The 12,323-nt window shown below is 32.5% G+C and overlaps 1 protein-coding gene across 1 annotated transcript; it reads right to left on the reverse strand.

Annotated features, from left to right (window-relative positions):
- Window positions 1–1,121: 1,121 nt before the first annotated feature.
- Window positions 1,122–10,406, reverse strand: LOC110021588. Its single transcript, XM_020720147.1, has 4 exons — window positions 10,046–10,406; window positions 2,870–2,922; window positions 2,293–2,469; window positions 1,122–1,387 (listed from the first exon to the last, which is right to left on the reverse strand). Exons 1-4 carry the CDS (start codon window positions 10,346–10,348, stop codon window positions 1,174–1,176), a joined length of 747 nt encoding a protein of 248 aa, XP_020575806.1. The 5' UTR covers window positions 10,349–10,406; the 3' UTR covers window positions 1,122–1,173.
- Between the last annotated feature and the right edge of the window lie 1,917 nt (window positions 10,407–12,323).

The following is a 12,323-nucleotide window of genomic DNA, read 5'->3' on the forward strand; positions in this document are numbered from 1 at the left end:
GTCTTTTGTGAATAGATGTTTATGTGTTATATATTATAAAAAAAAATTCATATGGGACTATATTGTCATTTGTGCAAAGATATTTGTGTTACCTTTTTTTTTTAATATAAAAAAAAATATTCATATTAATGTCTTAATTCACATCATTTTTAAACAAAAATCCAATTATAGTTGTATATATATAATATGATATTGATAATGTTCTTTTAATAACATCAAATATTTTATTGATTTATTAAAATATTGATTGATATGTATATTGTTTCATTTTCTCTTATATTATTGTGATTTATAAGTGCGAGTATTCACTGGCTCGTTCAGCTTACAGTTATGTTAAACTATAATGTAAAATAGTACTTTAGTTTAAATAATTTAGCCCTCTTTCATTTGATTAATAATCAGTTAGAGAAAATAATATGGAAAAATTCAATTCCCATTGTCTCATCAATTTTTCCAATCTTAGTTAATTTCAAACCATGGCTCGGGTCATGACATTATCTAAGAAGTTTGTGCTAGACTTTTTCATTACGATTCCCAGATTAAGCATATGCAAACACTAGATCTAAGCTAACCATGCTTTTGTCTAATTGGAACTTAAGAATAGATGGTATTCTCTGGGAAGTTCTCCAACGTTTGTACATTATAACAATAGGAACATACAGTATATTGTTTAGTTAACATAAAAAAGGGGGGCCCAATTCTTATATTTGCATATATAACACTTGAATTTTTATCACTCAAACCTTGTCTGTTAAATCAAAATATCACTATTTTAATTCTTAACATGTGCGTAGGAGGCACATTTAAAAATTGAAATATAGATGTCAGGCATGTAAATACATAAGAATTAAGTGGCACACATGTAAATCTTCCATTTAAGGAGCATTTACATGCATACCACTCAACTCCCATGAATTTACATATCTAACACCTAAATTTTGTTTTGTTATGTTTTTACCACCCAAATATTTCATAGCACAGCACAAATACCATCATTTTAACGTTTAAAAATTAAAATACGCCTTTTCATGCATAGATAAAGTGATGTATGTAAAAATTGAAGCTTAAATTTTAAATATGTAAATACATAGGAATTTAGTGTAAGGTTTGTAAATCTTCCTAATATATAACATAAGCTGCAAGACATGATTTTTCTAAATAAAAATTGTATGATCAAGCAGAGTATTTGATCATTAGAACTCGTTTTTTTCTTCCAATCCAAGTAATCCAATGTGGATCTTTAGAAACAGTCTTAAAACCAACCTTAGAATACAATTTCTGGGCTACCAAATCATCTTCATAGACTCTCAGAGCAATATAGTCATGACCCCATAGCTGTGACAAAGCATCACAGGCTTTGAGCAGCACAGTTCCTACCTTCTGCCTCCTGTGATTTTAGAAGCAGTTTCAGACTTTTAATATTTTGGACCAAGTTGATCCAAATTAGGTTTTAATGCTAATCCAGACCTATTTTTTGTGCCAACGATCCGATTGAGATGAAAGTTAAATTTGGTGAAGATTGAATATCGAACATATCTTGTTAGTCTTATACATATTGAGGAATTTTGGATAAATTTTGGGTGGTCTACATTTATTTTATAATTATTAGATTTACTTTGCCATAAGTGCAATATAAATTTTAAGGGGCATTTACATGCATACCACTCAATTCCTATGTATTTACATATCTAATACTGAAACTTGGTACAGTTATACCACCCAAATCCTTCATATCAAATAAAAAATACTACCATTTTCACTATTAAAAAGTGAAAGATATATTTTCATGCATAGATAAGATGGCTTATCTGTCAAAATTGAAGTTTAGGTGTTAGATTTATAAATACATGTGACTTAATTGGTATGTCTGTAAATCCTACAAATTTTAACTGATTAGTCATATACTGAACTCGTTGAACAGCAAACTTGATAACTAGAAATTCTATTCAGGCTAAATTTGAATCATGGTACGCTTACAACTTTTTTTTTTTCAGATAATTTAGGCGGGTTAGCATCACATATGATAACCTGATGTCATTTTAACAAATGCTATAAGCAACTCAGGCATCAAAAGCATAAAAGAATTCTACATTAATTTTTAAACTTATTAACTTCTACTATAAACCTTCCAAAATATCCTAAATATATTATCATCCATTTGAGATCTGCTGCTACTATATATATATATATATATATATATCAAACACAAAATTAAAATTTTAGCACAATATGATTTATTTTGATAGAATCTACGTAGACTAAGTTCAATAAATTGATGAATTAAGTAGTTACCGAAACTTTGAGCGCACTGCGATGCCAGACACATAGAGGTACTCTTCTGCACCTTGGAGATGCTTAAGAACATCTTCATCCCTCTGAACAGTGCAATCTACGGCTCCAGCAAGCCTCTCCACAACTTGAGGTAGTGAATCAGGTACACAGATGTACTCTGCAACTAAGCATGCATACCTGTTAAGGAAACAGTATATTTGGGTAAACAGTATACCTGTTAAAAAAAAATTTATTAGCAAACCACTAGTGTGCCTCCAACAACCATCTAATAAATCTTAATATTAGTGTCATCTAGTCCTAGAGATGTAACATTTATATATATTTCTTCATGGATAACTCCAATTCATTTTTTAAATCAATCTAAACATACTGCAATATTGTTATTATGCTCTTCCACCACAATTTTAGCCCCAAAAAAAATTCTATTGAATAATTAGGATGAACAATATTCTTCAATCAACTAGTTAGCACACCATTGGTTAATAGTTAAAATTACAAGTAAATTTTTTTTAGAAGAACACAGTAATAATTAATTGGACAAAATGTAGAGCATGTAAAAAGGATATGAGTGCCAAACCTGTCTGATGGTGAATTTCTGATTTTGTAGATAAGGGCAGAAAGCACTTCAGCCTATATTTTTGTGTACAGATAATGAGAGAGAGAGAAGTTGAAAAGAAAATTCACAAAGAATAAATACATTTAAAAGAGCTGGAAAAATAAAATACTAATACATAAATTTCATTCCTTGTTGAACATAGACAGCAGAGCAATGTTAATGTAAAAATCTGCAGTAGTTCTAAACTCGGATGCATACATGGTTGAATCGCTATAAAAAAAATCTAACAAAAAAGGATGATTTACATAACTACCAATCAATTCCTATCTATTTTCATAGCTAACTCCTAACTTTAATTTTTACATAGAAGCATTTCACTTTTTAGAAGTTAAAATGGTGGTATTTTTAAAGTGATATGAAAGATTTGGGAGGCATTCATGTAAAAAATAAAGTTTAAGGGGTTAGACATGTAAATACATAGGAATTGGGTGGTATGTACGTAAATGCCTCAACAAAGAAATGTTACTAGATAACATAATGGAATATATGGTTAGCAACTTCTAAATTATATATTAGATTATTAAAGACAGTTGTGTTCTTGAAGTTCTCACAATGATTTAAAGGATTTATGTCATAACTTTTTGACAAAAATTTTACGCTAGCTGTCGACTACCTGATGCAACTTAATATTTTTCGCATCCTGAGCTCAAGACCTGGCAATGGCAATGTCTTGGTCATTCACATTAAACGCAGACCATCTGGTGATCCTGTTAGGAGAGTGGATGTTTTAGATTCGACTTATATTAAGAAAAGCATAGGTAGACCTAAAACGATTTGGGCATATTGTATAAAAAATGATCTTAATCCTTTAGAATTAAATGAAAATATGACACTCAATAGGAAACAATGAAGAAAAAAGAATAGGAAACAATGAAGAAATGAAGAAAAAAGATTCATGTAGCCAACCCAACTTAGTGGGATAAAGGCTTCTTGTTGTTGTTGTTGTGTTCTTGAAGTTGTTGGATAGAAAGTATGCACAATGCGAACTTGCAAAAAAAAAAAAGGCTAACGTTATATTGAGCCACCTATTGGTGAGAACATGCCCACAATCTTTAGGTGGCAAGACATTACTTGTAAGTATTTATCTTAAAGCAAGAGAGAAAATTATGTTTTATGAGATAAAACCTATATTCTACAAAATAAAAGGGAAGGCTTCCAATCCAATGAATTATGTGCATATCCTCACCTAAAATTGGCACAAAATATCATCAGTTAATTTATTTCTGAACATTTTACATAGCACACCCAATAATTTTATTACATCTTTGCAATTTACCTTGTTTTTTTTGGGGAAATTTGCATACATACCACACAATTCTTATTTAGTTATACATCTAACACCTAAAGTTTGATATTTACACTTATATAACTTTGGTGTCATAAATCTATGCATTTAAAGTACTTCACTTTTAAAAAATTAATAATTGTGATATTTTTTTATGTGATGTATAAGGTTTGAGTGTTTTAAAAAGTAAATATGAAAGTATATTTGGTAGATGTGTAAATACATAAGAACTGTGTGATATGTATGTAAATGCACCTTTTATTTTTGAAGTAAACTAAGTAGCTTGTTGTTGATTGAGGACATACGTTGAATCATTATCCAGGCCAAATTAATGGAGCTGAGCTCACAAACAGATGGACATGGCAGTCATTTCAATTCATGCAGTTATGAGAATATATTTAAATAAGAATCCATTCATAGAATATGGACACAAAAAATAATCCTCTAAAAACAAGCTTCACAAATGTCTTCAAGTTTATTCAACTTTATACCATTGGGCAAGTGGTATTGCCAAGGCATTATGCATATTTTATTAAAAAAATTTATCCTATCATCAAGCATTTGGATATAATGCAAGTGGAAAATTTTCACTCAGGATATTCTTGGCCATAAGATAATAAATATAAGGCATTTCTATTAATTTTACAAAACAACAGCAATCCATTCAAATATCTCAAATATCCTAATTCAAATTGCCCTGAGAAATCATTTTATAGCTTGAATAATTAAAATATATTTCAGAAGATGATAATTCATTCCACAAATTTTGTATTTCGAAATGAAATCATTACGTTCTAGAGATTTTGAGGGTATTTGTATGGATCTAAGAATCAATATTGATTACTAATTACAATGTAGAATCAAGTAAATTCAGCCTTCTTACAAACAAAATTTCTGACTTCAAGCAACTAAATGAGCCCTAAGCAAATTTGCTTTCCGTGCAAATTCATTCCTATTATATAAGCATATTCTTAAGCTCATGTGAAATAATATGCACATCCTTATGCGTCTCAATCAAGCTCAAAAGATTCTCGAAGTCTTAATTGGATTAAGATCTGGCAGTAACGCTGACATTAACGCTTAGTTGTTGTACTCAACTAATAGGTCTAAAATGTTTTCGTACTCTTGTTAAGAGCAGGGGTGTAAACGAGCAGAACAAGTGAGCCCAGGCTCAGCTCATGTTCGGTTTGTTTATATTTCGAGCTCAAAAAGTGTGTTGGTGTTCAACTCGTTTGCTTAGCGAGCCGAACACGAGCTGTTCACAAACAAAGAGTCATTTTGCAACCATAATCCCGTAGCCATGAGATGTTAAAGGTTGGGGAAAAACTTAAAAATTATTGTTCATATTAAAACATTATCTAAATCTAATTTAATGATTGTTTAATTGATTATAAATCTTTGTACCCTTGTAGTCAATTAAATTTAAAAAAAAAATTACACATCAAATATATATATATAATTGATGAGTAGTATTTTGAGCCGAACACGAAAGCTCGTTAACCTAGCGAAATAGCCGAACACGAGTTGTTCACAAACAACGAGTCGTTTTGACAGCCCAACTTGCTTTGTCCGGACTACTCGTTGATCAACAAGTTCTCGTCTAAAGAACTCGCACAAAAGTACTCGTCTGTTGTATGAAACTCACGTAGTTGCTCTCCAACTCACCAAGCAAACTTGCCCATCAAACAACCAACTATAGCAGGATCACCTACTTTATTTTACATAGTTGTATCAAGTCACCAAATCTATGGCATCAACCATAGTCTTTGATTAACTCAGTTCAAACTGCCACATCAAATTTGATCCATTGATTTCCTTAAAATTGAATTGAGATATATTTTTTTCTTTGAATTATGTTTCTTTAACTCGTTTCAACTCATCCTTCTTAACTTAAAAGATATTCGGACAGGTTCTCTTCGCACTAATTCTTCAATTCCTAAAGAGATAACTTCTTTATCCTTCTTGTATCTTAGCATGATTGATTCTTAAATAAAATCTAGGTTATTTTCCACACAAAAATTTTAAATCCAACACCTAATTGAGTATGTAAATATTGAAGAATATTTTTCTGGCAACTTTATTTCACAAAAAAAATCACCCATGTGCTTCATCTTTATCCATAAATTCAATCATTATTCCACCATAGCAAAATCTGTTGGACAATCCAGCACAATAATTGCCATCTTTGAACAAAATTAAGAAAGAAAATCGATGAATACAAAGAGGCAAAGGAAGAAAGGGAAGTTGAAAGACATAAATAGCCAAATAGCCATAAATATGCCCAATTGGCAAGCAAAAGAGCATCTCAAGACCTTATTGCTAGGGCAGTCAAAAAAGCTCATTGTTCACGAACAGCTCTGTTTGCCTCGTTGTTTAAGAAAACGAGCCGAACACGAAGAGCTCTTTGTTCGCTCGTGTTCGGCTCGTTTTAGCTCGAAATTAAAAAAAATATAATAATATATTACATATATAACTTATATAATAATATATTATATATATTTATATCTAAGTTTAAATTATAACATCTTGTGTGGTAATGTGGTTAATACCTTCTTTTGTATATATTTGGTTATGAGTCAATTTCGAGCCGAACATCGAGCCGAACACGAACATCGAACATAAATATTTAAATCGAGTCAAACACGAACACACTGTTCACGAGTCAATTTCGAATACGAGTTGATTTCGAACACGAGCTATTTCGAAAGAGCTAAACACGAGCCAAGTCTGAGCTTGCTCACGCTCGACTCGTTTACAGCCCTACTTATTGTCATATCCTAAGCTCGCTCAAGCTCGGCTCTTTTACAGCCCTACTTACTGCCATATCAAATCAAATAGCTACTTCTCAAAATCTTCATCAAGGCCACTAATTGGACAAACAAATCTTTACAAAAAGTTGATCATCATAGTGAATGAACTCTGAAAGCTCAAGCAAAAGGCGTGAACAACCATCTATTGCTTGGTCAGACGTATAGACTTCAATGCAATCTCTCGTAGTAAGTGCAACACCCGGTTTTAGTTACCCGAGAGAAGAAATGGAGGGAAAAAGACGAGTCGGTAACCGAAAAAGATGCGAGGAGATGGAAAACTGAATAGAAGGGAGAGTTAATGAGAAGTCGGGATACGAAATGATTTTTTGTGCAATAAATTGAAGAGTGGAGAGACCCTGAGAGTCGAGCGGCGTGCAAACGAGTGGAGGATGACACAGGAGTTAGGGCAGTGGCGGCGTCGAGGGTGTGCGATGATGTCCAGTTGAGAGAAATCAAATAGCAAATTAATCTTCAATAAAAGTAGACACTCGTACTTTTAATTTATAATAATAATTTATTTCTCCTCAACTATTTTACAGTTAATAACATGTGCACATATTTTATTTCTTTCATTATCGATCATATTTTTATGAATATTTGTAGTCATTTAATCTCATGCATTTTGTGTATGATATGTTAAATTGAATGTGATAAACACATGACTGATATATTTATGTTGACTGTTTATATGTGCATGACTGATTATAATTGAGTCATCATTTGACGGTGCTAGTGAGAAAATACTAAAATAATCGTGCACGTATATGAAAAATGATATTAATATTGATAAGTCAAAATTAACACAATTTTTTTGACGATGCTCCTGTGATGATTATACAAATATATAATGATATTTATATGTTATTGATATAGTAAGATTTTTTGAATAACATCAAATATTTTTATTGGTTTATTAAAAGCTTGTCCTACATGTATATTGCTTCTTTTTTTCTTGTATTACTATAGTTTATGAGTACAAGCATTCAATGATATTGTTTAGTTTACTGTTATTTTAGATTAATATTTCAGGTTTAATTAAGTGATTTAAAAGATGAGTGATATGAGAACGAGTATAGAAGACGTGGACAACTAGTAATGAGGTAAAGTTAAATATATTGTTTTAGTTTATCGACTAGTGACTCTTCCATCTTTTAAAAAGTAACTGAATAAAGTAAATTTAATTCATACCGTCCGACCATATGTTCCTGCCTTGATAAGTTCCAAGACCCGGGTCGGATTGTGACAGTAAATGACAGATTTCATCAAAGAGGATGAAGATAATAACACAATCTAACTTTTTGTCGGTCATGTCAAATCAATCTAATTACTATAAATGAAAGTAAGATCTACACATTTCTCAATTTTTCATAAAGATAGATATAATCAGAAGAAAAGCAAACATCCATTAAAATTCATTTGCTTTGCATGATGTAAGTATGAAATCATGAAATAAAGGAAAGAATGACATCTTCAAGGGTTAGGTCCTTGCTCCATGGGATGCGTTTTGCCAAAATACAAAACCCTTGAACTCATAAAACAGAGATCAGGTAGATTCTCCTAGGAAGCATTGGAATCTAATGTCAAGAGCAACTTTTCAAGGGAAAAAGCCTGCTAAAATCAACTAACAAAGTGTGAAATCAACCCCAGTTGTGAATTGATTTATCCTTTCAAGTTAAAGAATACTTCTTCCAAAGCTACTTGATCTCTCCGAGGAGGATTACAATGTTGCTTCCTTGCATAAGATCAACAAGGCAACTTGCAATAGGTGAGTTTGACCCTTGCCACCACCTAATTGAGGCAACTTCAACGTTTAAGCTGGGGGATTCTCTACTTTACAATTAACAGTGTTTACATGCTCGTCCAATTTAGTGCTTTAAATGTCCACACACACTTCGATACTCATTTTTGTATTTTTCAAGAAGTTGATCTTGGCAGGTAGCTCTTAATACTGGCTACTAAAATGTCTACCCTAAGAACTTTCTTAAGAGACTTCTCTGTTGGAATGGTTTCTTCAAATTCTACTTTCTACTCCGCAACAGGAACTACAGAATCTTCTAATTACATAACTAACACCTAAATTTTTTTTACATATATGAAGGGGCATTTACATACATATCATCCAAACCTATCTATTTACATAACTAACAACTATTTTTTTTTTTGCATTTATACCAGCCAAATAATTTCTATCACATCAGAAATACCACGATTGTAAGTTAAAAGAATTGAAATACACCTTTTCATGCAGAGGTAAGGTGGCATGTATGTAAAAATTGAACATTTGGTGTTAGATATACATTGGAATTGAGTTGTATGTATGAAAATCTTCTAAACTAAAATCCGTTTGAACCACTTCAAAATAAAACTAACTTCCTCAAAGTGATCTAAAGTGCAGGTAATCAAGTAGTCGCTCCAAGCCACATTGCTAAGAAGTCACCTAAGACCTAGCCTTACTTGGCTCTTAATGGCTTAGCTTCTGAACTCAACCAAGTGATCCAAAAAGTTTCCACTCGTTGAGAGTCTTTACATGAACTCATTATCTTGTTGAGCATATTTGTTCAGAACATTCCCTTAAGGTTAAGAACTTCTCAACTTGAGCATTTGCCCATATTATTCGTTGAGGGTACTCACCTCCCTTAGAAAACTCCCCTAGCCTACAATTTTGGAGTGACCTCATTAAGTGAATTAGCTTGGTAAACAACCAGGTAAACAGGGATGGTTCTATTCTATCTTATGTTGTCAATCTTGCAGCATCAGCTTTAATCCCCGCCAATTAACGAGAGAGAGAGAGAGAGAGGTTAAATGTGAGACGCAAGCATTCGGTTCATTAGAACAGGTTCTCTTTAAACCAATTTCGTAAGAGGTCTTATAAGAGCTTCAATCTCCTGCTACAACCTTAGCATGATTCACTTTGAAGTAATTGCTTATCTTCCACCGATACGATCCAGCAAAATAAATTCCATCAAAAAATAGCAAACCACAAACAAATAAGAATCGGATGAACTCAAACAAACAGAAGAAAAAAAATAAAGCATCGATTACCCTGAAGAACTCGAAGAAGAAATCATTAAAGAACAAAACAGGCACATGGAATGCCTCAGCTTGCACATCGGCCACCTTCCTCATTTCATCCACCGACTCACTCATCCTCCTCACTCCCCACCCAAACTCCTCGACCAAATACTCACCGCCGGCAATGGAAAGCTGCACCGCCTTCCTCCTCTTCGTCCTCCATTTAAGATTTCTTCTCTGTTGAGAAGATTCATCGCAGATTGGACAGAGCAAATTGCTTGCCAGATGGAAGTAGATACGGGGAGTTGCATACAGGCCGGAGGCGGCGGCCATGCAGAAATTTGGCGCGAGAGGGATAGGGATTTGTATGAAGGAAATAGCGGGGATTTGAATGCTTTACCTTATCTGAAGAGATTTATAGGCGGATGGCGTCGCTTTATATATATATATTATGGCTAAAAATAAAAATTAAAAACATAGATTGTTTATGCAAATTATTTTTATTGATTAAATTTACTTTAAAAATATATTTCATAAGAAATATTTTATTTTTTAACTTTTTACCAAAGGAAAGAATTTATTGCAACTCATTTTGTTATTTTTAGACCAAAGCAAAGAATATATATATACCATAAAGAGTTTAAATTAAACGACTAATTTCATATATGTCTTCCAAATCCTTATTATTTAAAAAATTAACATTCATATATTCATCAAACACTCATATAACTATATAAATTTCATAAATTCCCTTGCTTACCAAACAATGTTGTTAGAGATGAGTGGCAAACGAAAGCCTGCCTATCATAGGCTAGTGGTAGATCTGGTCTTTTGCCCCTCATGAATTATCATTTTATCTTTCATTGTCCTAGCCTTCCCCTCAAGGTTTGTGAGGTTATTATTTTGTTGACTAATAAATATATAAGAAAGTTAAATATAATTCTTTTATAAAAAAATAATCTGAAAAAAAAAACAAAGCAAATTAAAATAATAATTAATAATAATAACAACAAGTGACCCAATTATAAGCTTGGTATTATATTTACATAGAGCTTGAGAAAATTAATCAACTTCAATGACATAAAATGTCTTGCATTAAACCTAGGTCGTGTTTGGCGGCAAGCAGGATTTAACATTGATAAGCTTTAGTAAACCCGTAAATCATAAATATATTAAATTATTCTCTTCGATTTAACGTGAATTGAAGCCAGATTTTGGGCCTTAAATCCCATATTTCATAAAGCCACTGCGTATTTTTTATATTCGCTGGGATTTCATAAATTCAAGTATAAATCTTATTAATATTTCATCGCGTTATTTGATTTTGGACTGTGTTATTCCAATAACATAGTGAAAGTTACACGGGGAGTATACCGAATAACACAACATCAAATCAAGTAACGCGGGAAAATATTCTAATAACACCGTAAAATAATCGAATAACACCATATAATACTCAATACTCGAATAATTTCATTTTTTATAAATAACGCAGATGAAATATTTCTATAACACAACGGAATATTCTTAACTAGAGCGAATTCACTCATTATTTTCAGCACTGAGGCCCACTGGTGTCCCTCTAGAGTATGGTTAGTTGATCTGATGGTGTGGATGCATCTTGAAGTGTTAACATTTCATACAAATTCTGTAACACAGCACATAATCACTGGCTCTATCAACACAAGATCGGCAAGCTTTGCAGACGGAATGGCTTTCTTTGCTCCTGTTGTAGTGGAGAAAGGGAGGCGTGATAATATATATATATATATATGCAGATGCCTTGATTTACTTGTCATCTATTGATGTACCAAAATATGGATATTCTCTTTAGGTAGATCAGACGTTCCAAGCACGCTCACACGATCAGTTTTATGATCGGAGGTTGTGAACAACTTTCGGCGATTAACGAGATGAATTGGGTCCAAAGTTACATGTTGCTCGTTGATTTCACCATACATTGCCATTTCAATCAAATAACACCTCTCTTCGGGGAGTTTTGACATTTAAGATGCGCTATTGTGGTTCGTTTTATCATCGGAAATCATTTTGGAGATCTCATTGACGATCGTGATAATTTGAGTTTGAATTAAGCGCGTTGCGTTGTCGCCTTCATTTTCACCGTGCTCTTTCCTTTTAAACATGAAAGTCCCCTCTTTGGGTAACTCTAATGTTCTGAATGTGACGGTGGAGTTCGTTCTACTAAAAGAGCATTGTTCAAGGTGAATTTTAGCATGTTCAAGACATTCCAATTTTGATCGTGTTGTGTCACAATGTTCATTTGTTGCTCTCGCCATGACCGATCGAC

Source organism: Phalaenopsis equestris, unplaced genomic scaffold (assembly GCF_001263595.1).
Source record: "Phalaenopsis equestris unplaced genomic scaffold, ASM126359v1 Scaffold000135, whole genome shotgun sequence".
Classification (NCBI taxonomy): Eukaryota; Viridiplantae; Streptophyta; class Magnoliopsida; order Asparagales; family Orchidaceae; genus Phalaenopsis; species Phalaenopsis equestris.

Excerpts from the sequence above, each read along its gene's own strand:
- LOC110021588 (XM_020720147.1), bottom strand. The coding sequence starts at position 10,348 with ATGGCCGCCGCCTCCGGCCTGTATGCAACTCCCCGTATCTACTTCCAT. Across the intron at positions 2,923-10,045 it reads TCTTCTTCGAGTTCTTCAGG|GCTGAAGTGCTTTCTGCCCT; the intron begins GTAATCGATGCT and ends ACAAAAATATAG. Across the intron at positions 1,388-2,292 it reads GCAGTGCGCTCAAAGTTTCG|GAGGCAGAAGGTAGGAACTG; the intron begins GTAACTACTTAA and ends CTAAAATCACAG.